A 24,784-nucleotide genomic window follows, 5' to 3' on the forward strand; every position below is an offset into this window, starting at 1 on the left:
CTGAATATAAATTAACTAATTTTGATAAATCTGTATCAATATATAATGAATTCTAATTATAGCACCATTTCGAATCAGAAATCTTTTTAAATATCATATTAAAGTAGAAAATGTAATTAAATATATGAATTAAGAATTAAGGAGGAAATAGGATTTGATGAGGAGATGTATCTTCAACGATTCGCAGCAAGATTATTATTTACTGTTCAGTGCTCATCAGAAAAGAATTTGTAAGTTGACATCTTTAAAATTAGATCTTTAAATTGTATTATATAAATCTAAAATTCTTTTTATATTTTTTAATATAATACAAATTTTAAGTATTATACATGTATTATTTTATTATAATTTTTTTTAAATTTAACTATAGATATTAAAAATTCCATTTTTGTTTATGAAATTAATTTTGTATATATATTCTTTGTTATTTAACAATGAAATATCAAATCAGAAAATGAATTGCGCTATTATAATGTTCTTATATATAAGTAAAATTTTAATTTTTATAACAATAAATAAATTTTAATATTTATTACAAATATAAATATTTTAATATTCCGAACATTTGAAATAATTTTCAAAAAATTTTTAAACTTTTTCAAAAAATTATAAAATAGATATAATTAAAATTAAAAATTGAATTAGAAAATAATTGCATTTATTATTGATTATGTTGACAAATAAAAAATCAATAAAAAAAGGAATTTAACAATTTTTCTTTAAAAAAAAAAAAGAGTTCAAAATAACTACTAAATATAAATAAAAAAAAAAAGTTTTAGTCGAAGTATGCATTATCTTACATTCGATGTAAATGCAATAATTTACAATTATTTTTATTTATTTTTGATATTCGATAAATATAGGCGATAAATATATTATTCATGACATCATAATGAATTTTTCATACATTTTTGAGTAAAAATTTTTAATAACGTTTTAAATAGATTTAAATATCTTTTAATAAATTATTTTAATTCGATTAAAATATAAAAATTAGAAAAATTGGAAAATAAATATATTTCTTATATCTGTAGTATACGTATTATGGATCTTTGGAAAAACTTTATCCTGTGACCAATGTCAATATATGTGAAACTCAACAATTTCCTTGTTGCTTTAATAATATGAAGAAAAAACAATTTGGATTTCGAATTAAAAGTCAAGATGAAATCGCACCGATACACAATATAGTTGTATCTGAATATCAATATACAATACTTAATATACTAATTATTGAATATATATTTTGTTATTTATATTAATATTATTGTCATTAATATTATTTTGTCATTTTATATGTATTTTACTATAATATACTATATCAAATAATATATGTATGTATATATATATATATATATAATCGAGAATTATTTTTAATTGTAATTATAAATATTTTAATTTTGCAATATATACGGAAGACATTTCGTCAATAAACAAAGATATGAAGATTAATTTTATTTTTTTAAATAGAATTATAATTTTTTTAATATAAATAAATACAACAAATTATTCTTTATAAAAAAAACTATTAGTCACATAAAACCAAAAACTATTAGTTTTACTATTATTAAATATATAGAACTAAAAACTATTATTATTAAATATCTTGTAAACTAATAATAATCATTTAAAAAATAAAGTTGATTTCATAAGTTTTTTATGTGTTCTCATTCGAAAAAATCATTGACATCAGAATATGATTCTCAAATTATTTGACTTTTATCTAAAATTTTTCTCTATGAATGATAATTCTGATATAAATAAAGATAATAATATTAGATGATCATATTTATATTATCTTTCTTAGATATTATATTAATAAAACTATACAAAAGATATATAAAAGAGAATAAGAATTTAAAAATATATAAAAAAGACATAACACAAATATATAATAAAACATATAAAAAAATATATAAATATATATTCTATATATATTTTCTGCAAATTACCTAATTTATATATATATATATATAAATAAGATTGATATGTGTATATAAATTAATATATATATATTAATATAATATATACATGTCTTATAAAAAAATGCAAGTGATCAGTATAATATATATGATGTTTTATCCAAATTTATTTGTTATACTTACGTTTATTTACTTCTCCCCATGGTTTTATGAATGGCATTCTTTGGAATAATATATATATTGTAATATATATATATATATATATATATATATATACATTTGTGATTCTATCGTTTTCTATCATTTGTGATATCAAGACAATAAATTTGATTCTTTTTTGTTTGTAAGTTATGAACAAATTTAATTAATAGAGATATTTTAATAGTAGAAAAAAAATAAAAATAAAAATAAAAAATTTATAAAAATATTTTACAAGTTTTATAATTTAATTTCTTCAACATAACTTAATCTTTAAAATTAATTATAATTATTTCAATATCAATTAGAAAAATATTACAATATTACGAAATACAATACAATAAATGTATTCAATATTTTAAATATGTTTTTTGTTATTATTTTTCGAAACTATTAGAGAAATAAAGAATTAAATAAAATATTTTTAATCAAAAATATGATATTTATTTTTATATCTTTCTTTTAATCTAATTTTTATACAGACTGAATTTATTTATACAATCCACTTTTTTATGCGTTTCAATATTTTTTTAAATAAATAGATTTGTTTTGTTTCATTAGAACAAACATCTATTTTATCTAGTAATTTTTTGCTTTTATTTCTAATCATATTCCATCGTAATTTATCCAAACCAGGATATGATTCTTTGTTTAAAAGTACAATTAAATCCGATTTATTATTAACATCATGAAAAGTAAGTAATTTTTTTAAACTTTTTTTTTTTGTCAAATTTTTTAATTCTATTTTAGTATTTATATCTTTTTCTCTGATTATAAATTCGTTTGCTATATTCCTGATATAAAATTCTTGATTATTTTCATCATATATTTTGTTTTCTTCTGTTTTACTGAATTTCTCGTTTTCTTTTTTAATATTCATTGATGTATTTTGAATACATCTTAAATTAAAATCATGGCGATCTATAATTTCTATAAAACAAAATAAGTTGTAGTAAGTTATAATTATATTTTTGTATGTAAATATTTTTATTATATAATTGTTGGCTTATAATTTTATTACCTCCTATATCATCATTAAAAATAATATTTTTGTTTTCATTTGTAATTAAATTATGTACAATATTTTCATTTTTTGTCAATGAAAATATATTTTCAGATTTTACTTCTTTGTTATAATCTTGTGTATTACAAATTAGATCTTCATCTGAATCATATTCGCAAGGAGTGATTAATTTAAACATTGTAGTTTTTAACCCATAATCATTGGGAATACTGGAAATATAAATTAATTTTTATATAGATTTATTATACTAATTTTTTTTTTTTTTTTTTACCTTGGAATTGGTTCATCCACCCATGGTATTGATAACCATGATTTTAAATCATTTGTAAGTTCATATTTTTTAGTGAGCCAATGTAATCCAACAATTTTTAATAAATTTAGATAATGATATAAATCATTATACCATGTACATGCTTTTTTAATTAAATATCTTGATAAAATCCTATGATAATACATATTAATGTTCAATGAATCAATTCATTAGTTTATTACATATTATAAAAATAACATACCAAATTCTACTAATAACAGCATATGCAATAAGAGCAATAGACCAAGCATGACCTAAATTTATTCTACATTTAAGAAAATGTGCAGTATATTTAGAAATTTCTTCCACTCGTAGCATAATTTTTGTAAAACTTTGTGTTCTAATCAAAACATATTCTACCATTTGTTTGCTAGGTAATGTAACACACTTTTCATTTATTTCAACATTATTCTTTAATTTCTCATATTCCTTTTCAAGTGATAATGATAAATATTTAAGCAAAGCTTTATTTACTTTAGACATTGATTTGACACCTTTGTCATTTCGAAATTTAGTTTTCATACGATAAAGCAATCTACTTAAAATTGCTGCTTCTTTATGCAATAATTCTTGAGAAGTTAAGTCCTTTATAATTCTATTTAACACCAATAAAAATTTTTTTGCATCTAATAATAACAAAAAATTATTTTCATTCATTAAATAAAATATTTGTTAAATTCATATTTCTTAAATTTTCTTCTATTTTAAATAAAAATAAAATTAAACTTACCAAATATTTTATTGTCAATTTGACAAGTTGCATTTGGAGGTCGTTCTAATTCTATGTGATTCCATATTGCATCCATGCTAATTACTTATTTTAAATCTAACTTATTTTTAATTCTAATTATAATATAAACATATAACCTCACTTTTTATACATATACGCATATATATATATATATGTATATATCATACAGAAACGAACCAATTTATTAATAAATACTTTAAATTTATTTAATTTAAATTTAAATTAAATAAATAAATTAAATACATTGCCACATTATGGACGACAATATACAGTTATTCCTCGAAAATCGGTAGGTGGAATAGGAGTAGGTCGACATAATACAGGAGAATTTGGTGGAATATCTATAGGAAATAATTTATATACTCCTCGATAACTAAAACCTCCTTGTATAATAGGACGGTACATTAAATTTGTCCATTCACCACAATATTGAGGCGAATTCACAGGTTGTTTAAATCTCCAATATATAATTAAAGTATGTTAGTAAACGAGCAAACGTTTTAAAATTTTAAATTATTATGAAAATTTGTATTATGTTAAGATTTAATAAATTATTATTAAATTCTTACCTGACAGCCTTAATTGATTCTATTTTTGGATGATATGGTTGATTAGTTCTATATTTTTCAATATTTAATAAGGGCAAATTACATGTTGTTATTGTACAACTGGGTCTATCAAAATGAAATAATGGACAAAAATCGCATATTTTTTTGGAATTATAATATTCCATTCTGCAATTTGTTTATTTATAAATGTAAATATAAACAAGAATTTTTCAAATATAAAAATTAATTGAATATAATTAAATATAAAAAATTAATCGAACGAAACAGCCATTTTGAACGAAAAAAACAATATATAATAACGACATTTGTTTTATATTTGAATGTAAAATGTGTACAAATATTTATAATTAATTAAAAATCCAAATTAAACAATATTAAATCTAAATGATAAATATTTTCTTTATGGATTTATTATATAACAGACATATGATAGAAGTTTGTATAATTCAACAAGCATATGATAAGCAAGGATAACATCTAATTGTTCCCATATAGAATAATCCACCAGTAGTAACTGGTGCTCTATAAACAGGTCCGACTTCAAAAGGAGCAGGAACTGGCTTAGGTAAAGGTGCGCAAGTAATACATGGACGACCTGTGCAGGGCGGGCAAACGAAAGAACGTGGGGCGCAAGGTAAAAGTGGCGGTTCAGAAGGACATGGCATACTGGTAATTGGCATAGATGGGCAACAATTATTTGGTTCCAATTTGATTGGAGGAGAACATGTATAAGTACAAATTGGTTGAGGTGGACATGGCGTAGAGTTTAATGGTGGACATTGTGGATCCATTGGTGGGCAGCAACCGCAACTACACATATATATACATATATATATATATGTACATATACATATATATATATATATATATATATATATATATATAAATAATAATATATTAAAATAATCATGCATTGTATTTATCAAGTATAAAATTATCATACCTTTCAATCATCTGTTTTAAATCTTTTTTACCATAAGGTCGTATACATTTTACGATTACTGACATTTGATAATATAATTATACAACTTATAAATTTTGTTAATTTCCGAAAACCTGAAGTTTGATATTAAAATAATAGAAGAATATTGATAGATAATTAATAATCTTGCTAAAATAGACAAATTCAATTATATTGAAAGAAATTGTTTGTAATGTCAATATATTTTATTTATATAATCATTATATAAATTTATTAAAGATGGTGGAGTTCTAGGAGTAATTATGGCCAATGCTGCTTTAAAATGTTCTTTAGTAATTATAGTAGCATTTAAATCTTCCTCAAGTGCTTTGATAGCAGCTTCATGACAAATTGCTTGGATTTCTGCTCCAGAATATCCTTCTGTAAGATCTACTAGATCTTGAATTTGTACATCTTCCGCGATTGGCATATTTCTTAATTTTATATCAAAAATTTCTTGTCTTGTTTCATAATCAGGTAATGGCACGTATATTATCCTATCTAAACGACCTGGTCGAAGAAGTGCCTATAAAAAAACAATATTTTAATTAATAAAAAATTATTTGTATAAAATTTAATTATTTATTATAATGTAGCTAACTTTATCAATTTTATCAGGTCGATTAGTTGCTGCTACTAAAGTAACACTGCCCAATGCAGTGACGCCATCGAGTTCTGTTAATAATTGTGCTAAAACACGTTCTTGTACATTACTTCCCGCAGTTACGGAAGAACTTCGTTCTCCTCCTAATGCATCAATTTCATCAATAAATATTATGGAAGGTGAAACTTGTCTTGCTTTTCGAAATACTTCTCTTACAGCTTTTTCAGATTCACCAACCCATTTTGAAAATAATTCTGGTCCCTAAAAATATTGAATTTATCATTTTTTTTTTAGAATTAAGATAATGATTTTTAAATCAAACTTTACCTTTATATTTAAAAAATTTACTTTGCTTTCTGTTGCAAGAGCTTTTGCAACCATTGTTTTAGAACAACCTGGTGGTCCAAACATCAAAACACCTTTAGGTGGAGTTATACCCATTCTGAAAAATACTTCAGGATGACATAATGGCCATTCAATAGCTTGTTTTAATTTTAATTTTAAGTCTTTTTGTCCTCCTATATCTGACCATCGAACATTTGGTACTTCTATTAAAACTTCTTTCATAGCTGATGGTTTTATAACAGTCAAAGCACGATTAAAATCTGATAAAGTTACTTTGATCGAAAAATCAGTAGCAATATTTGTTTTCGGTTGACGCTTTACAACATTTAAAATTGCTTGAGAACATAAACCGTATAAGTCGGCGCCAACAAAACCATGAGTGACAAATGCAATATTTTGTATATCTTCTAAAGATAAAGTATTTGGTATTTTTGATAACATTTTTTTAAATATATCCGCGCGCATATTGGGAGTAGGTACATAAATTTCGAATTCTTTGTCTATTCTACCAGGTCTTCTAAGAGAACTATCTACAAGATCTAACTTTGAAGTTGTAGCAAGTATGACTACATTATTATTTGTATTTTGTATGTCATCAAAAAGTGTAATCAATTGTGAAAGTACTCTTCTTTCATGATCTGTACTTGAAGTACTTCGTTTAGGACATAAACTATCAATTTCCTCTATCAAAATAATACTTGGAGCTTTAGCTTTGGCTTCCATGAAAATATCTTGCAATTTTTTTTCTGTTTCTCCTAGAGATTTACTGTATATATCTGAACTGTAAATAGTGACGGAATTGATGTCATATTCTGATATTAAAGCATTAGAAATAATTGATTTACCGACACCAGCAGTACCATATAATAATATTCCTTTACTAATATAAAAATCACCAAGATTTTGAGATTTACCAAGACCAATATCAAGAACATCTTTGATATCTTCTATTACTTTGTCATATCCTCCAATATCTTGTATTTTATATTTAATTTTCTTGTATTCTTCTTGTTTCTTATTTTGTTCTTCATTTAAAATTGTCCATTTTGTATTATAAAATGCTTTATAAAATTTGATATCATGTATTTGATCAGCAAAATTCAATTGCTTAAACTGTTGAGGCAAATTAATATTTTCTCTACCATTATCCGATATAATTTTGATAATTTTATAAATTAATTTCTTGCCATAAAAAGGTATACTGAATTTATTACCTACAGCAAATATTTTTTGTTCATTATAATTTTTAAGTATTATGTTAAGTTCTATAGTTACTTCTGGCAATATATGTTTTCCAATATTACAAATTATAAATTCCTTAGCACCATTAATAAAACAATCTAATTTTTGGATCTTGACTAAACCTCTGAGATCATTTAATTCTATTGCTATAAGAAATATATAATAATAAAAAACTATTGGAAATAATATGTTCAATAAAAAATATTTTGTTATTACCATGTTTTGTTATTGAAACACTCGTTAAACTTTTATCTTTAGTTGGCCATGCAGTTTTAACAACTTTGTTTTCTCCAACAGTTACAAGGACAGAATCTCCTATTGCAATTTCACACAATTGCAAAGCAGATTGTGATATAAATACCATATCATCAAACGCCCTTATATGTATATTTTTTGGCTGTTCTATGCAAGAAACATTTATATAAAAAAAGATACAATAATAATAAATATAAAATCTATACATATATATACCTAATAGATTATATGTTTCTACAGTACTATATAATATATTATTATAAATGAAATCGTGATTCCAGATTTCAAAATTAGGTGGACAATTAATGTGATGTATTGCTAAATCTTTTTGTGATAAAATACTCTGACATATTTCACATGTCATCCAAGAAGAAAGACTTTTTCTCCCACTTTCTTTTACCTTTGAAGTCATTCTGAAAAAATAAAAATAATTGGTGAGATTAAATTTATGAAAAGTCTTTATTCTGTTATAATTCGTGACATAATTTTTTAATACATAATAAATAGATATTTAATTGAAAAGACATAACCTATAAATGATATGAAAATATCATAGATTAAATAAAAAACATACGTTTTTTTTAAATATATATGAATGTATATAAACGTTCTTAATTCGTAATTTTTAATATCGAAATAGATGTAAATTATAAAATTCTATGAAAATATTTCTAATCAAATATCTCAAATCTACGATGCACGTGTTAGCAATACGAACACGACACTAAAATAATAAGTTTTTAAAATATTACGTGATTATAATAATATAACAAAATAATATTTAAACTACATAATAGAATATTTAATAGTATTTAATATTTAATAGTAGTAGAGATACCCAATTAATTATGATGTTAATTATTTCAATAAATATTAAATAAAATATTTACTATTTATTAATAAAAAGAAATTATTTTAAAAGAAATTTATTAAAATTTCTAACGATTTTTTTAAGAATAGCTAAACAATGTTAGATTATACTTTTAAATTTTATGAATTAGTTTATCAATAACTATAAAGGATAAAAAAGAAAACTGATAAATAATAAAAAAAAAATTTCAAATTTAGGGAAAAATTCATGAAGATTTTTAAATAAAATATAAGAATGTAAAAAAAATGTAATTTCTCTTCTCTCTTTCCTCCTATTCCATGTGTATTTATTTCGCATAAGTATAACATATATATAATATATATATGCATATGAGCAACGGGACACTGTTTCGAACTCGCAACAGTTCGCCGCTTTTCGTAGTTTTCGTAGTAAGATCGCACGATTGTGACCATTACATCATTAAAACCATAAATCTGTCTAATCGTAGAAAGAAATCACAATAACGTCGCTCGTATACCGAGCTTAAATGATAAACTTACTTTGTACTCTGGCAAAAACATACGAAACAAGAACGATATATTATTCTTCCTTTTTTAAATTTTTTTCTTTTATTTCCAAATTTAGAGTATTACGTTTTAACATTGGGATTTACAAAATTTTATAAGAATATAAAAGATAAAAAAAAAAAAAATGAGATATTGCGAGACAGATTATCAAGAAAGATTAATCAATTTAATCTAAAAGTCAGAATAACAAATAATTCAAAATCTATTTTAATTTGTGAAATAGCTAATCTATTTTATTAACATTATTTTTTAAATTAGATTTGTTGAAAATCATGGAATGCTTATTATATAAGATAAAGGAAAATTGGATATGTGGAATGTCGGAGGTTTGCAGCCAGACGAGATGAATCAGATTCGATGGAGCATAAAATCAGCATCACCAGCCGCATCAGCGATTGCGGCAGGCAAGAGGCAAAAGACCGATGGATGGACCAGCCGTCACGAAGCGGGCCGACGTTCCTGTACCAAACGAGATTAATAGAGATCCGCCTGTCAGCCGGACGCCTCTCCGTCTGAGCGAGATCCAGCGGCTTCCAGACGGCCAGTCTTCTCGCAGATCGCAACCTGCGTGGGCAACAACCGATCGTGATCGATCGCACGGTGCGTCCTCTCTGGACTACCGCTTTGCATGTCGTGTGCGTGCGAGTCCAAGAGTATTCCTTATACCACGAATCTTCTAGTCATCCGCGCGCGAACATACATAGATTAATGAAATAATAATCATTGTGACAAATTAACAGGATTTCGTCCACGCGTTGATGCATTTTGTCTTTTTCGTTATAGACATCTACGTTTAGAGAATATCAGTAAACGCTATACGTATTATTTAAACGGTAAACAATCCGTGCATTCTCGATACACAAACTTGTTTTCAAATCTACATTTACGCCACGATAAATCGTATTCGACCGATTTACGTTCATCGCTATTCGTACCGATGCGAATACAAATCACGAGAAGTCGGTGGGCCGTATTCGGTGGCTTCACCTTAGTTTGCCTCGCCAATTTGCGATTAGGTAGGCATCGCATCGCACTTTTTCTTCCTCATTCATCCGCTATGTTCTTACTTCTTTTTCTCCAATTTCCGCGTCACTTCAACTATCATTTTATCTTTTGATTAACTTATATATATATTATATTTATCATCATGTAAGGGAATAATTACATATTGAATAATATAAAGAATAACATAATATATCGAATAAATCATGATCTTTGTTCGTTATCGTTTTTTGGGGTTGTTTTTGTTTCAGCGATCGGTGACGAAAATGAAGGCAACGAGAGTAGAACGCACAGGGAAGAGGTTCGACAACACGTATGCTGTGCAAGACATGAGAGAATGATCGATGTTGGATACGGTAAGCAAATATAAAACAAAAGATATTGGAAGAGAGAAATCAGGATATAATATATGAATAGAGATGAATGGAGTACTGGAGTACGATATATCGTTGAGAGAGAGGGAGAGAAAGAGAGAGATTCGGCCAGAAGTTGCGTAATTTTAGCAACTGGCTAAATGTAAATTATGTTCCCTCGATTCACTGTTGCCGCCCCATATTCATGAGTAGTAAATGCGGGTGGCCTTGTCGCTAGATCCGATCCGGTAAATTAATATCGGGTGTTCACAATTAATTGACGCCGATCGAGAGGATGAAGCATCCGGTGGCGGTGTTGTCGTGTGCCCGTGATCAAAAGATTTGACCGATTTATCATTGCGAGTTATCGCTTTAAAATAACGCGGGAACGATTGAATTCGCGATTCAATCCCATTATTTTGTCTGTACTGTAAGGGGGGGATCAATTGATCCGCCTATAGATCGGAGATAATCGACAGAACGAGTAGAATGACAATGTAGAGATTACGTTAATGCCCCTTACAAACGAATAATTAACGATTTCGTCGAACCAACTGAAGAATCCACCACCCTTCGTGTCGCGATCAATTGTCAATTAAACGATCGTCGATCGATTGGTATGATGTTATATCGATCGCGTTTACACTATCATCGCAATATCTTTCTGATGTTATACTGATGATCTAGCGACAGAAATAATAATTGGAAATCTAGGCGTTTACGTTGGTATTTCTAGTAGATCTCGTGATAATACCATTTATAGGAAGAAACGCGGAAAAATGGCAGAGACGTAGCCGAAGGTCCAGGGTAATGTGAATCACCGAGGAATCAGCGCATTCCATGTCCCACGCGTTCGCGCCAAAAATAGCACGGTTACACTACACAGACGGTTCTACCCTCTTCTTATATCTTGTCAACGTTTAATGTGATACAAGTCGTAAATTTTGTACGGTGATCGCGAGCATTGCCGAGCGGCGCCATCGGATTTACACGCGTCTCATTTTTCGCGAACGAACGCCACGGCCCGCACAGTCAACAATCCAATCCATCCACAGCTCCTATTGAAATTTCATTGAACCACCCCGCTCCCTTCGCTTTTATCGCTAATACTAATTCTTCTTTTCTCTCTCGATCTTTTTTTCTTTTTATTTTTATTTCCTCAGGAATATCGGGTGAAATTATCCAAATTGATGCAGGCCATTGTCGTAAATTGTGTCCGCGACACGTGTTGGACGATCCAGGAGACGCGAGTCGGCCCACCGTCCAGGTAAATCTTTAGTCATACGCTTTTATCTCTGTTAAAATTTCGATTCGAAGAGGAGCGCAAGGGAGATACCAAGATATATGGATGGATATAATCCGTGACTCATGGCCGCAGGATGTGCACCTGATGCAAGAACTTTTTGGTTATGCCCCGCCCTCGTGCATCGGGTTTACAACAAAAACTCATCGCCACTCAACAGAGTTTATCGAACCGGTCGTGAAACCGTCGAATTCCTCGACCCGGAATCTTTTAAAATTCAACATCATAGTCGCGTTTATTTTACGATTAAAAAAAGGAAGATTCCAGAACTCAAACAACAATTCCAGAACTCGCAAAATCATTTGAAAAAAAGAAAGAAAGAAAGAAAAAAAAAAGGACACTCGAAAGTATCGAAGTACCTATAGATAGCGAATGAACGTTTTCTACGTTCGAAAAACCGAGATCGGACGTCGAGGAATTCTGTCTGGTGGTAGGGCAGCGTGTCGAGGAGAAAAAAAAGCACGAAGCGAAAAGACCGAATTTGCAAATAAAAAAAAAAAAAAGAAAAAAAAAAATTACCGCGATATACGTTGCCACGGCAGGTTACGTATGCCAAGGGCTATACGAAGGGCGAAAAAGACGGGGACGTCATGTAGATTTATGACTCATGGGATCGACCAATCCGCCAGCTGGAATGCGGCCACGCCAGCATCGCGCGATCGTACGATCTTCGCGACTTTTACGGCGAGTGCACCCCATACCCCAGTATCGAGAACTGCGTATCCTCGACGATGATCGTGTCCCTTTTATTCCTTCTTTTATACTTTTAAATTTTATTACAACCAAAAATCATCGACAAATCATCCCTAGAAGGCTAGATTATTGTCCACGCGTTATTTCCACTTCGTTTCGAAAACGGTATTCGATGTACGTCGCAATTGTTCCCTCGCCTCGTTGTTCGAAAACGATCACGTTGAAAACCTATTACCAGATAGAATTTAATTAAATACGGTGTATAGACAAACGTACAACTCGCGAATAATTCGAGTCCCTTCTTGGCTGTTCGCTAGGGAGAAAGCTATTTTTGTTACGTGATACAATCCGATCGGTGGTTTACGATCTTGCAGCACCCACGCTGCAGGAGGGAAACAGGCCCGAGAAGTAAAAATGTTGCACGCGATATGGAGAAAGAGGAGGATGTGTTTTGCGTCCTTGGAAGGTCGTATCGTGCCGGGTCACCGCTCCGGCGCCAGCTTGGCCACCTACTACATCCAGGAATCGTGTTCCTGGGATCTCGAGGATGGATGTACCTGAGAATAAAATTTATTAGAAAATATTCTTAGCCAGAAATATCACCGGGGGAGGGGAGAGAGGATAAAAAGAGGAAGGAGAGGACCGTGATGCGTTTATGCACGGACAAAGATAACGGTCGGTGTTATCCCGCAGCGAGAATAATTAAATGGCCCGCGTGTCGTGAAAGAAATCGAGTGCCAAAGAAAATGTTCGAAGACGGGGAGATAACGAGGGAGATAACGAGGGGCGCGAATATTATAAATACACCTTCGTAGGCTATCATTGATACTTTCTTCTTTGGCAAACGAAACGACGATAAATAAAATACCGTGAATTCTGTGAAGTCGCGTGCTCGCTTTGCTCGTCCAACATCTGTATCGATAAAACGTTCTTCCCTGTCTGATATATGGACGTATATTCCATAGAAGTTATCCTTCCTTACCGCCGGCAACATTTCATTCCGATTCGACTAAAAACATCGGAAATATTTCGAATGGAACCGATTTTTATCGCGCTTTTCGCTCTTTCAGAGATGCTTCCCGGAATCACATTGCCGTCCAAAGGCATCGAAGCTAGAGAGGGTGTCAACGATTCAAGGGGTTCGCGTGATCGAAGTGACGGAAGCCTGCGAGTGCACGTCGGATTCCTCTTGTAGGCGGGAATCTTTCACGCATCTCGTGCATTCTGGCACTCCTCATCAAGCCGTGATGGATGTCGGTGTGTGCATGGGCCACTGTGCAAAAGGTATCTTATCTTCTTTTACTCGGTATCTCGTTCTCGTTGATAATCGATAATCGTCGATCTATCAATCTTTTGAAAGATCTTGGATGCAAACCGGTGAGGAACAGTACGGTTAGCATAAAAGGACCGAATGGTATGTGAAATTTACTCTTCTTTATCGATAATATCGATGTGTATCTCGACTCAGACGAATACCAATAATCGTGTTAAATTTTAGGAGACGAAGTGTATCAGGTGATCGAGAAATGTGGTTGCGCTGGGACGTGCCACAAAATGGACCACATGGAGACCGTTCTAGATTTCAGCGAAGTCGAAATAAAGGACGGTACGAATACAACAGATGTGAGGCCGGTCGTTCGGGTAAAAAATTTCCCTATCGCACAATTTTCCACTCTGATTGCATTTTGCATCATAATTTATCATTGATATCCTCGTATTCGTATGCAAAACAGCAAATTAACGTGGGCCAATGCGTTGGGACGTGTCCAGGAAACGAGACGGAAATGTGTCTTTTGAGAGACAAAAGAGAGCCATCGAGATGCTTGGCGGGCCTGTACTCGAAGCAGCACACTTGCACACCCGCCAGATTCAAAGTTCACGAGTACAGGTATTTGGATGTTGATAGTCGATGATAAAAATGCAATTACCCATTCATTCGTTTGTTTCAGGACTCGTCGTGGATCGAAGAGGGAAATTATTCAAATTACCCAGTGTGCCTGCGTCTAAACAATAACGTAAAGAAGATGAAGAATTTTGGTCTTGTTCGATCCAACGGACCAATCGAACAGATTTATAGATACATTCAAGCTATTTTATTGCGCCGCGTAAACAACAAAGTATCATTTCGATGTTCCTACATGCACCGTGTATTGGTATGACAAATAAACGTACAATGACTTTTTAAAAAACATCAACTGGTTACCTAAAAAACTAGTCCACGTACTTCACCGTGTTCCATCCGATTATGCTCGTTAACCCTCATTACGCGGTTTATTAAATTATTCCTCAATTATTCACGCTAATAGAACAGAGGAAATTTTTTTCTTAAAAATTATCTCGCTAGGTAATGGAATCGGTTCCGCTTATTTCTCTTTGCGACGATGTAAGATGATACGAACGGAATATATTTGATAAGACGAGATAAAACGATCGGCAATTCCCTTCTCCAAATTTTTGACGCGTGAATTCCTTAATGAAAGACACGTCGTACTGGCCAACTGGCACTAGCCAATTTTGTACATTACAACTATTCTTTGGCTCGTCCCCGTTTCGTCTTGCGCTCATGTACGAATAATGCAACAAAAAGAGCAAGGTCGAGAGCAGTGCTTGATGTTGTCGAGATCCCGGAGGCGAAAATATACGCTGACACCCTCGCTGAGATCCGTCATCGTCCTCCGGTGGGAAAACAACCGATTCGCGACATCTAAATATCTCTGTGAGTGGCCACATGACTCGCCACTCACGAATCCACGGAATTTAGGAAGCGCGAGCTTTTTTTAATAGCCCCACGGTGCCATCATCATCATCTCGTTCCTCATGGGTTTCGTTCCGTCGCCCCGCGCAACGCCATCATCCTACATAATCGATCTACCTCGCCAATCTTTCTCCCCTTCCTCTTCTATCTACTTCTTTTTCTTCTTAATCTTTCTTAATCTTTAAAAAGACGCAAAATTTTCGTGCCAAAAATACAAAAGAACTCGTTTGTTAAGAATTTCGAAAAGCAATTTTCCCGTTTCGCTTCTCGTTTTCAATTAGAAAAGAAACTCGCGTTCCAGGATTCTGGATCGAGGATGAGGATCCTCGAATGGCTCAATGATGAGAAGCAAAACGGGGGAGGGGGAAGAAAAGAGGGTATCGCGTTAGCTCGAGTCGAATCGTAGTGTCGCGTCGGTGTCCCGTGAGAGAGGCCGATGTCGCTGCGGGGAGCAACGCGGGGGAGGCAACTCCCGGCATAGCATAAAGGTGACTCCTCGCAGCCAAGACCTCCCATATGCTACTTAGCGTTCCGTTCGGTTCGGCAAACCTCCTTGTCCTGTCCGCAGAGAGGGACAGTCCGCTCCTTCCTCCGCCGAGAAGCGTTTTTCGTCGCGGGTTTCGCGCGTAGATTCGGTCCATGTTCCACATCATCCGTCATCGGGCGGATCCAAAGAGACGATCGTCGCGAGCACGTTATTTCGAGCCACCTTTCTCGCCATTCTTATCCACTCACGCGAATCGTGTGTGAGCGAGAAATGACGATGAGAGACGTCCGGTTTCTACTTTTCGCAACGCTGTTCTTTTCGTCCTCCTTCGAGGCGCACTCACACCCGAGCCGTTTCACCGAGGATGATAACGGCAACGTGGGAGAACTCGTGAACTCGTGGCCGTTGGGCGAAGCTTTGAACGAGCACGACGCTCGTCGGAACGAGATTTTGGAGAAACTGCAACAGGTCTATTTTTTTTCCAGCGTGATAGTAGACGTTTGTGGGACGTTTGTGAGAGGAAGAAGTGAATGTTCGACGAACATTAACGAGAATGAAATCGTTATTTCAGGTTCTTGGTATTCGAAGTTACGGTGAGAGAACGGGACGTCGTAAGGTGCCGCCGCAATTTATGGTGGAATTGTATAACAACGTAGCGGATCCTAGCGGTGTTACGCGTGGCAAAAATCCCTACAACGCCAAAGTCGTCCGCAGCTTCGTCGAAAGAGGTACCTCGTTCACCTTACCCCGTTTTGTCCTTCCTGTTTTCCATTGAAACATTTTCATCGAAATTAAAAAACTTTCACGCAGACACCACCACATCGCGGTTTTACTTCTTCAACATCACAGGTTTGGAAGTGAACGAATCTGTTTTGGAGGCGGAGCTTCATCTGTATCGAAAAAGAACACCTTTGAAAGCTTTGCATCCTTCCATTTTAGCTTCTCCGTATTACTTGGTAAGTATATATATATATATATATATATATCAATTGCAATTTGTCCATTCTCAGAGAATTCTTTTATCGAATGTTTCGCTCCTTAGATAAGAGTGTATCAAGTTTTGGACGAGAAAAGTTTGGACGTTCCCGATCTTCACAGGCTGCTAAATGTTAGATACGTTGGAGCGCACGCGTCTGGTTGGCAGGCAAGATTATTATAGAATTATGAAATTTTTAAAACATATTATTTTCCATGTTATTATTAAATGCTCGATTTTCTTTCTCTCTTCTTCTTCTTCTTTTTCACCAGATATTCAATGTGAAGCAAGCTGTTCTCGCTTGGCTAAACGGGGAGCCAAACCTTGGACTTTTAGTAACCGCTTCCACTTTATTCGAGGATCAAGTGAACGTGGAATTTTCCCGACGGAATGAGTATCATCATAGCAAGCAACCGATTTTGGTACTTTTCGACGACGACGGGAAGGATCGTCGAGGTAACAACAACAACGAGATCGAACAAGTATTTCATGAGGACGGGGACGGAGGGAAGGATGATTCGAGGATGAACGAGTACAGCGATGTGGAAGAGGATCGTGGAGAAGGGCAATTGGAAGAGGATCGATGGGAAAATAAAAATAAATCCGAATCGTTTCAAAGGCGGAGGAGAACTCAGATGAGGGAATACGACGGAGTGACTGAAGATGCGCAACATCTCGTGGAAGAATCTTTCGGACGGCGTCGAAGGGAAACTAAGATTGTTTCGAAAAAATTGCACGGGAAGGGAATTTCCTCGCCCGACACGATATTTAGAGGCGGTTTAACGTCGATGGATATATATGAACGAGCGATGAGTCGCGAGAGAATGGCAGAAAGAGTTCGAGAAGGATCGTTATCGAGCGAGAAGATTCGCGAGAAACGATCGGCGAAAAGCCACGCATCCGTTCGGCAAAACGTCACCGAATGCTCGAGGCACGAGCTCTACGTGGATTTCAAAGAGATTGGTCTTTCCTCCTCTATCATTGCCCCGCTTGGTTACTCAGCTTTTCATTGCAAAGGTATCTGCGAATCGCCATTGAGTCAAGATCAACAACCGACCAATCACGCGACTATCCAAGGAATTGTTCATAAAATGGGACTGGTGAAAGGGGTTGAGAGACCCTGTTGCGTACCTACTAAGCTGTTGGGCACGACCATTTTGTTCTATGACGATAACGAGAACGTTATCTTGAAAGTTTATCAAGACATGATCGCTGACCGTTGTGGATGCCGTTAAGAATTTCGTCGTCGTTTTTAGAATCTGCGCGATGAAACGTTCGTTCTCCTTGTGAAAGAAGTAGCGAGTGAATTATATCTCGATGATATTGAGAAAAAAAGGAAAAAGAAAAAAAAAAGAAAAGAAACGAAGAATACACGGATATGATATGCGAGGAAATGGAAAGAAAGAATTGAAACGCATGTGTGTGTGAGAGAGAGAGAGAGAGAAAGAGATAGATAGAGTGCAAGAGTGAAAGAATACATCAGGTAAAAATGATTTTTACTACACGTTAGCCCGTGAGTCATTCCTAAAGGTTCATCTGAAGATCGCCGTTGTTAAGTTGTCGTCGCAACATTGTACATAAAAACATTCCTAAATTCGCGTAGGGTCATGTGTATCAATCAATTAGCACGTGTCTATATCGTCATTAAACAATTAAATCCTGTATCGTCATTAAATTATTATTATAATCACAGTTGTAGAGAGTTAATTGTCTCGATCATTGTATATACTATTGTATCGTAAAATTATAGTTATTTATATTTTAATTATGACATAATAAAAATGAATATTTAAGCTATAAGAATCGTTTCTCACGCGTGGTATATTATTCTTACACCCTTTCTCACCCCTCCCGTCGAGACGAGATTCGCGCCACAAACTTTAGGTTCTATATTTGGAAATTTGATGGTATCGTATCCACCGAGATACATTTGAAATCATATATTTACGATACTTTAATAAACCGACACATCACAATAAAAGAAGCCGGTCGAATAGATTGAAGGAACGAAGTCGAGTCGAGTTCGGATACGAGCGAAAGGTGATTTTCTTGGAAGAGGAGAGGCGTTTCATTCGTTGAGCGTTGAAATGAAGGCGTAAATTTTACGAGTGTGCCGTTAATAAAATAAACGTGACGGTAACAGTGCTCGAGACGATGACTTTGGCGCCACTGGATGCAGAGAAGCAGTCGTGGAATGTCAGCGCTACCGGTGTTAAATGCCGTTTTTTATCCTTTTCCTGCAATCCGGTATCGGTGGCGCTCGACGATCTACGAGTAAATAAACGAAGTTGAATCGAAATCAGTTGTCGGCCCGTTGAAAAATCTGGTATACCAATGGTGGCGCCTGTACCATTCCAAATATCTGATACCTTGCTCGTGCTTTTACGACTCATCGTGTCGCCTTCGCCCCTCTTCCTTCATGATGACGCGGTCATATTCGCTGCTCTCCTTTTATTCCATTGCTGGAATACATAATATGGATCGGAAATGTAAACAGATTAGTTTAACAACCTTGTTAAAGCCCACAATACAATCATATTCGAATCGATTCAGAACTTAATGCGCGCGTTAATAGGATGAACGTAATCCACATGGAGCACAGCGTGAAGCAATAAGGAATTAGAAGAAATTGTGAACGATTAGGCGATTGATGCCGATTGATCCCCATCATCTCTATCGCAGCTCGTGTTTGTCTTCCTGTTTTTTTTTTTTTTTTTTTTGTTAATTATCTTTGGAATCGTTGTACATAAATTTTCATCCACGCCTCCCACGCGAAGTCAAAGAAATTTAATAACCAATTTGTCCGAAATCAAATAATTTTAGGTTTTCCATCCAACTTTTTTGTGAATCTTCGTAGATAGAATCTTTGGCGATAGATCGTCATAGTGCTAGGAGAAGTAACTATAAAAGAAAAAGAAAAAAAAAGGGAAGACGAAAGACATTTAAACGAAAATACGAAGAACGATAAATAAGGCGATCAGCGTTGAAAAGAAACAGTGTTGCTCCTTCGACGCGGGGATTTGCATATTTGCGAGCAACCGATCGTTCGCGTGCCATCGTACCGCATTCCGTATGCGTGCATCTCCAGTTATATTTAATCCATGGTGGGTGTATTTTCGAATCTGTCCGCCTAAAAATAACCGAAACGCGTTCCATTGGATTCCAATGCTGTATTTAGATCCTTGATATCGTAATACGTGTCATTCGCGTTCATGGCAACCAACTTGAGAATTGAAACCTATTATTATTTCCTCTATTTTTACATAGTTGTACGTTATAGCTTCTGCCGGACAGCAGGATGATGGAAATCGATGATCTGAATGTTTAACACGCTCTCGTGTATTTTATCAATCCGAGATACTCTCGTAGAACGGCGAGGAAGAAACAATTAAATTATCTCGTGAAAATAATCTCGTGGCTATTCAAAGGGTTGGAAGATGGTAGGATAGATATCAGAGAGAAAAGGAGAGGTAATGCAACGTGGAAGGAACGAGGCAAGTGGAGAGAAGAACATGGAGGTAAAACGGAATCGGTGTAAAAGGAAGAGAGAAAAGCGATAGGGCGGGAACTGCCGCTAACATAAGTAAGAAACCCTAAGCCGTGAACTGTACGACGACCTGTACAATGACGTAGTATTCTGTCATCCGGCGCGCTACCTCTCCAGCCTCTCCACTACTGCTGCTTGGCCATTATAGTGGGACAGAACTTCACGAGTTCACAACTATACATATAGTGGTAGGCCTTTGAACAGTACGCGCCTCGTGCCTCGTGTATGCTGTGTTCCTTCTTTCACGTTGCCTTTGTTCTTTGTTGTTCTTTCGTTGTTTTTCTTTTTTTTTTTCTTACATCCATCCAGTTCGCATGCAATTTTCCTTTATCGATTTACTAGTTCTCTAATTATGTAACGTTCTTGGATATCGATCTTGATCTTGCCGATTGTTTCCAAACGAATCGATTAGAATGTAAACAAAAGAGGCGACGACACTGAGCAACGTTCTTGCTTCGTTCGGGAGTAATCGAAGGGGATGAAACGTGTGAAACCAATCGAAATCGTGAGAATGCGCGGGTGTGCGATTAAATAATTAAAAAAACGATATCGCGTGAAGGAAGAATTAAACGATTATCGAAAAAACATTATGCGGAATCGTTGATGGTAAAAATGAAAATCTCAACTTTTCTTCATTGGATTCTTCCATTCCAATTAATGTTAATTGTTTCCATCGTTTGTACGGAAAATAATCATGTAAGTAATTGTATGTGCAATTGTAAAAGTGAATTAGTCTTCGTTATAAAAATTTCTTTCATTATATTTCTATTTTTCATCGAACGAGTTTCGCGTAACTAAAAAAGGCGGGAAACTGAAATTTCATCAATCCATCCACTGAGTTGAGTTTTCTATTGGGAAACGATTTCACAATGCACATTTCCAAGAAATAAAAAAACATTTCCTGTCTCACGAATCGACGAGTGTATCCTATTTCGTTCCATTCCATTCCAGCGTTCCTTTTCCTTGTGAGAGCTTCGTACCTCATCGACGAGTCAAACACGGTTTCTTCTTTTGATGTCGTGCCGACCACCGTTGCCTTTCTTTGTAACGAACGGTCAAATGATCCCACTACCACGAATCCGACTCCATTTGAACTATCCTAGATCGATGGTGTTTAAATTATTTTTATTTTCACGGATAATCAATGAATTTGCTTTTTATTTACAGATTAATAATTCCGAGATGAATGGAGATTTGGAAAATATGTATCGAAAGAAAATTTTGAATCTGCTTCAACCATCTTGGATGATCGATGAATTAATTAGAAACAAACGTAACGAACAGTTGGTCGAAGAGATTCCTACAAGACATGCGAAACATCGGAAGCGACGTCGTTACAGAAATCGATCGACATGCGTTGAAAGCACATCTGGGAGCAAACTGTCCCTTCGCCAGGACAACAACACGACGCCGATAGATATTCATATTTCTAATGAGACAAAGAAAAATCGTGATGAAAATAATACAGTTCTAGAGATCGAAGAAGAATTAGATGATATATTAGGGGTGAATGATCAGGTACAGGTAATTATTGGATAAATTGAAAATAAATAAATAAATAAATAAATTAGAGTTATTTTTGTATTTAGGAGATGTATAATAAAACTAAAGAAGAGGATTATAATACCGATGTGGAGAAGAATAGAATTAAATCAAAGAAAGGAAGTTTCGTTGTTATAGAACGAAACAATTCTACAAGTAATTTATCAGACGAGGGATTGATAGGTTCGTATGATGAACCATCTATAACTGATGAAATCGAGTATGAAAATGTAGACCAATCTTGGAAAAAAAGAGATCGATCGAAAAAAGATAAATTTACCGAGAGTACAGATTACTCGGACGAAATATATTCTCCGGCTATTTACTCGGCTGCCGATGATCACGTTATAATCCACGAAAGTTTAAGCGATCTTCTGGCCAAATTATTTCAAAGTCTTCGAAACGCTACTACAACGGACGAACGGAATATTTTCAAGGAATTAAACTTTGTAAATGGAACAAATGAAGACCCTTGTCAAAAATGGTTAAATAGCAGGGATAAGCTCGAGCAAGTTTTCTTAGGTATGAATATTCGTTCATTCAGACCGTTTTAAATATTGTATTTGGTTTCTCGAACACTTGTTGTTACAGATGGTTTAACGTCATTACCTGCTTGCCCATGTCAATATCCTAGTAATATTTTTTACGATGATAAAATTTGGGATGAGAAGCGAATGAAATATTTCAGATGGAGAGATGTAAGCGGTGACTCTCAAAGACTTGACGTTTACAAGCCAGGAGCCACTTACTGTATACGATCATTGCTGACACAGGGAAGTGGAAGTGCTGCGGTTCAACATTGCTGCTATGATCGCCAAAGGAAGCTTTTGACCCGTGGTTCCGGTGCTGGTACTCCAAACTTTGTCAGTCCTGAGATATCACCCATACTTCATGAAAGAATCGATATATTACCGTGGAGACTCTGCAAGGGTGACTTTTCCAGGTCTTTCAATATTTAAAAGCATTTTAATCTAAAGTTATTATGATATTCTAGTTTTCTCTTATATACTTATCATTAATATTAAAATTATAGGTATAACGGTGTACGACCACCAAACAATGACAACGCCTGTCAGGCCAATCCCGATGATGAGGAATATCAACGACAGATTGACAACACCAAATATTATTAACTGTCGAGTTTTCGATTACAAGGATTTATAATATAGGATACTTAAAAAATTCATAATGAAATCCTATTTTTATTTTTGTTACTTTTGAATGTATAAATATTTGTACGATGAAATTTAAGAAATAAATGTAACGCTGTTACAATTTTACCTTTTATACGATGATTTACGCTTATTTCTGCGCCAATCTTTTTGGTGGCATGTTTAAAAAGACGCGCTCTAATCGAAAGGAACTTGAAACCGGTTTCGAGTATATTACTGGCGCGTTTCCAGTCACGTTTCTTGCCCCTCGCGCTACTTCCCGAACGAAAGAGGGGAGCAAGACGAGTAAAGTCGATTCAATCGCGCGTGCCACCAGACCGTTCAGTTGTTATGGTTACTGCATACAAACATAAATGCGGATTACCTCTTAGCTAACCTATCAAAATTCGATAGACAGCTATGGATTGGGCTACGGATTTGGAAATTACTTCGAAAAAAGTAAGTCCTTAAATATTTACGTTTTCTAATAAATTGTATATAATTTATTATTGACTATATTAATATTATTGTTTTTAGCTTTTACCTCGTCTTGGTAGAAGATCGACGCAAAATATTGTATTAGAAGACTCTAAACTCGACGATGATCCTTTGGAAAGCCCTGTATCGTCATCCTTCGTGAAATCAGCACAACCACCTGTAGCGCCTCCTCGTACTAGAAAAACTGGATGGGGTGACGAATTGAAAAGCGGGAAGTAAGTTGTTTTGTATTGATTTCTATTAAAAATTTATCGATAATTTTCCTTCTTTAATAATAATTTTAGGATACGTGGAGCTTCTATTATTGAACAGTAAGTATAATAAATAGAATTAAAAAAGTCAGACATCCATAATCGCTGATAGATTATTTCTTAGAGAACGTTCTCGAGGGATAGAGAAGGATGAAATTATAGATGGTAAGAATTAATTTAAAAAATTATTTGAAATATAAAAATCTTGTAGGCAAGAAAATTGATTGTGATAGAATATTTGTAGATATTCCTGTAATTCCCGATTTGGATGAAATTCAGGAAGATAATGCGTTTTCTGATATTAATACGTCAACGTAAGTACTGTTATGAAGTTTTGCAAAAATCCTCATTCAATTATCTTCAATTTTTTTAAAACTTATAGAATGAACGTGAACAGAGTCGCTGCATACAAAGAACTTGATACAGATTTGGTGAAAAATGCTGCATTCACGTCTTTAAATGGTGTTAATCTTTCTCTTTTAGCAGAAAAATTATACAATGAAAATTTGACGAAAGAATTAGATGAAGTATGGAATTGGAATTTACTTTTTACTCAAGTTGCATCTGAAGTAAACAGCGAAGCACAAAAAAAATTAGCCACATAAATTTTATATAATTTTTTTATTTTAAAAATAAAATTAAAAATA

The 24,784-nt window shown here is 33.5% G+C and overlaps 8 protein-coding genes across 13 annotated transcripts; 4 read left to right on the forward strand and 4 right to left on the reverse strand.

The window, feature by feature from the left end:
* Positions 1-2,548: 2,548 nt before the first annotated feature.
* LOC122719814 lies at positions 2,549-4,392 on the reverse strand. Its single transcript, XM_043945983.1, has 5 exons — positions 4,185-4,392; positions 3,657-4,080; positions 3,416-3,586; positions 3,142-3,353; positions 2,549-3,050 (listed from the first exon to the last, which is right to left on the reverse strand). Exons 1-5 carry the CDS (start codon positions 4,258-4,260, stop codon positions 2,614-2,616), a joined length of 1,320 nt encoding a protein of 439 aa, XP_043801918.1. The 5' UTR covers positions 4,261-4,392; the 3' UTR covers positions 2,549-2,613.
* Positions 4,325-4,943, reverse strand: LOC122719819. Its single transcript, XM_043945991.1, has 2 exons — positions 4,775-4,943; positions 4,325-4,662 (listed from the first exon to the last, which is right to left on the reverse strand). Exons 1-2 carry the CDS (start codon positions 4,936-4,938, stop codon positions 4,458-4,460), a joined length of 369 nt encoding a protein of 122 aa, XP_043801926.1. The 5' UTR covers positions 4,939-4,943; the 3' UTR covers positions 4,325-4,457.
* A 189-nt stretch (positions 4,944-5,132) lies between these two features.
* LOC122719818 (late cornified envelope-like proline-rich protein 1) lies at positions 5,133-5,891 on the reverse strand. The gene is made up of 2 exons (XM_043945990.1): positions 5,718-5,891; positions 5,133-5,584 (listed from the first exon to the last, which is right to left on the reverse strand). Exons 1-2 carry the CDS (start codon positions 5,780-5,782, stop codon positions 5,221-5,223), a joined length of 429 nt encoding a protein of 142 aa, XP_043801925.1. The 5' UTR covers positions 5,783-5,891; the 3' UTR covers positions 5,133-5,220.
* LOC122719813 (ATPase family protein 2 homolog) lies at positions 5,853-8,882 on the reverse strand. 3 transcript variants are annotated; one of them, XM_043945981.1, is made up of 6 exons: positions 8,756-8,882; positions 8,398-8,594; positions 8,143-8,328; positions 6,667-7,898; positions 6,337-6,600; positions 5,853-6,261 (listed from the first exon to the last, which is right to left on the reverse strand). In XM_043945981.1, exons 2-6 carry the CDS (start codon positions 8,591-8,593, stop codon positions 5,932-5,934), a joined length of 2,208 nt encoding a protein of 735 aa, XP_043801916.1. In that variant the 5' UTR covers position 8,594; positions 8,756-8,882; the 3' UTR covers positions 5,853-5,931. The 3 variants fall into 3 exon arrangements, with proteins under 3 accessions (XP_043801916.1, XP_043801915.1, XP_043801917.1); XM_043945980.1 differs by having other exon boundaries at positions 6,667-8,072; XM_043945982.1 differs by lacking the exon at positions 8,756-8,882 and having other exon boundaries at positions 6,667-8,072; positions 8,143-8,323; positions 8,398-8,514.
* A 1,119-nt stretch (positions 8,883-10,001) lies between these two features.
* Positions 10,002-15,119, forward strand: LOC122719931. Of its 2 annotated transcripts, none has more exons than XM_043946207.1 (8): positions 10,002-10,179; positions 10,833-10,937; positions 12,098-12,201; positions 14,001-14,214; positions 14,291-14,344; positions 14,429-14,571; positions 14,664-14,818; positions 14,880-15,119. In XM_043946207.1, exons 1-8 carry the CDS (start codon positions 10,002-10,004, stop codon positions 14,935-14,937), a joined length of 1,011 nt encoding a protein of 336 aa, XP_043802142.1. In that variant the 3' UTR covers positions 14,938-15,119. The 2 variants fall into 2 exon arrangements, with proteins under 2 accessions (XP_043802142.1, XP_043802143.1); XM_043946208.1 differs by having other exon boundaries at positions 10,144-10,595.
* Positions 15,120-16,201: 1,082 nt separating this feature from the next.
* Positions 16,202-18,817, forward strand: LOC122719941 (bone morphogenetic protein 4-like). Its single transcript, XM_043946224.1, is given in 6 exon segments — positions 16,202-16,426; positions 16,428-16,640; positions 16,744-16,900; positions 16,983-17,128; positions 17,215-17,316; positions 17,421-18,817. Coding segments are annotated over 6 exon segments (1,806 nt in total). The 3' UTR covers positions 18,384-18,817.
* A 1,941-nt stretch (positions 18,818-20,758) lies between these two features.
* LOC122719947 lies at positions 20,759-23,370 on the forward strand. Of its 2 annotated transcripts, none has more exons than XM_043946235.1 (5): positions 20,759-20,883; positions 21,863-22,213; positions 22,285-22,759; positions 22,829-23,180; positions 23,271-23,370. In XM_043946235.1, the coding sequence occupies exons 2-5, from the start codon at positions 21,878-21,880 to the stop codon at positions 23,368-23,370; spliced, it is 1,263 nt and encodes a 420-aa protein (XP_043802170.1). In that variant the 5' UTR covers positions 20,759-20,883; positions 21,863-21,877. The 2 variants fall into 2 exon arrangements, with proteins under 2 accessions (XP_043802170.1, XP_043802169.1); XM_043946234.1 differs by lacking the exon at positions 20,759-20,883 and adding an exon at positions 20,945-21,391.
* A 389-nt stretch (positions 23,371-23,759) lies between these two features.
* LOC122719950 (intraflagellar transport protein 43 homolog) lies at positions 23,760-24,742 on the forward strand. Of its 2 annotated transcripts, none has more exons than XM_043946239.1 (6): positions 23,760-23,847; positions 23,926-24,101; positions 24,171-24,197; positions 24,250-24,302; positions 24,382-24,451; positions 24,520-24,742. In XM_043946239.1, the coding sequence occupies exons 1-6, from the start codon at positions 23,809-23,811 to the stop codon at positions 24,740-24,742; spliced, it is 588 nt and encodes a 195-aa protein (XP_043802174.1). In that variant the 5' UTR covers positions 23,760-23,808. The 2 variants fall into 2 exon arrangements, with proteins under 2 accessions (XP_043802174.1, XP_043802175.1); XM_043946240.1 differs by having other exon boundaries at positions 24,262-24,302.
* Positions 24,743-24,784: the final 42 nt, after the last annotated feature.

This window comes from Apis laboriosa, unplaced genomic scaffold, assembly GCF_014066325.1.
Source record: "Apis laboriosa isolate Shangri-la unplaced genomic scaffold, ASM1406632v1 scaffold9_cov152, whole genome shotgun sequence".
Lineage (NCBI taxonomy): Eukaryota > Metazoa > Arthropoda > Insecta > Hymenoptera > Apidae > Apis > Apis laboriosa.

What these genes read in the sequence shown, in the direction of transcription:
- LOC122719814 (XM_043945983.1), bottom strand. Translation starts at nt 4,260, where the DNA reads ATGGATGCAATATGGAATCACATAGAATTAGAACGACCTCCAAATGCA. An exon ending in AATTGACAATAAAATATTTG is followed by an intron (nt 4,081 to 4,184) that starts GTAAGTTTAATT and finishes TGTTATTATTAG; the next exon opens with ATGCAAAAAAATTTTTATTG. An exon ending in TTTTAATGATGATATAGGAG is followed by an intron (nt 3,051 to 3,141) that starts GTAATAAAATTA and finishes TTTGTTTTATAG; the next exon opens with AAATTATAGATCGCCATGAT.
- LOC122719819 (XM_043945991.1), bottom strand. Translation starts at nt 4,938, where the DNA reads ATGGAATATTATAATTCCAAAAAAATATGCGATTTTTGTCCATTATTT. An exon ending in GAATCAATTAAGGCTGTCAG is followed by an intron (nt 4,663 to 4,774) that starts GTAAGAATTTAA and finishes TATATATTGGAG; the next exon opens with ATTTAAACAACCTGTGAATT.
- LOC122719818 (XM_043945990.1), bottom strand. Translation starts at nt 5,782, where the DNA reads ATGTCAGTAATCGTAAAATGTATACGACCTTATGGTAAAAAAGATTTA. An exon ending in TTAAAACAGATGATTGAAAG is followed by an intron (nt 5,585 to 5,717) that starts GTATGATAATTT and finishes ATATATGTGTAG; the next exon opens with TTGCGGTTGCTGCCCACCAA.
- LOC122719813 (XM_043945980.1), bottom strand. Translation starts at nt 8,593, where the DNA reads ATGACTTCAAAGGTAAAAGAAAGTGGGAGAAAAAGTCTTTCTTCTTGG. An exon ending in TGTTTCAATAACAAAACATG is followed by an intron (nt 8,073 to 8,142) that starts GTAATAACAAAA and finishes TATTTCTTATAG; the next exon opens with CAATAGAATTAAATGATCTC. An exon ending in GACCTGATAAAATTGATAAA is followed by an intron (nt 6,262 to 6,336) that starts GTTAGCTACATT and finishes GTTTTTTTATAG; the next exon opens with GCACTTCTTCGACCAGGTCG.
- LOC122719931 (XM_043946207.1), top strand. Translation starts at nt 10,002, where the DNA reads ATGGATGGACCAGCCGTCACGAAGCGGGCCGACGTTCCTGTACCAAAC. An exon ending in AATGATCGATGTTGGATACG is followed by an intron (nt 10,938 to 12,097) that starts GTAAGCAAATAT and finishes TTATTTCCTCAG; the next exon opens with GAATATCGGGTGAAATTATC. An exon ending in TAGCATAAAAGGACCGAATG is followed by an intron (nt 14,345 to 14,428) that starts GTATGTGAAATT and finishes GTTAAATTTTAG; the next exon opens with GAGACGAAGTGTATCAGGTG.
- LOC122719947 (XM_043946234.1), top strand. Translation starts at nt 21,299, where the DNA reads ATGGTAAAAATGAAAATCTCAACTTTTCTTCATTGGATTCTTCCATTC. An exon ending in TTTGTACGGAAAATAATCAT is followed by an intron (nt 21,392 to 21,862) that starts GTAAGTAATTGT and finishes TTTTATTTACAG; the next exon opens with ATTAATAATTCCGAGATGAA. An exon ending in TATTAGGGGTGAATGATCAG is followed by an intron (nt 22,214 to 22,284) that starts GTACAGGTAATT and finishes TTTTGTATTTAG; the next exon opens with GAGATGTATAATAAAACTAA.
- LOC122719950 (XM_043946239.1), top strand. Translation starts at nt 23,809, where the DNA reads ATGGATTGGGCTACGGATTTGGAAATTACTTCGAAAAAA. An exon ending in TGGAAATTACTTCGAAAAAA is followed by an intron (nt 23,848 to 23,925) that starts GTAAGTCCTTAA and finishes TATTGTTTTTAG; the next exon opens with CTTTTACCTCGTCTTGGTAG. An exon ending in GAAGGATGAAATTATAGATG is followed by an intron (nt 24,303 to 24,381) that starts GTAAGAATTAAT and finishes GAATATTTGTAG; the next exon opens with ATATTCCTGTAATTCCCGAT.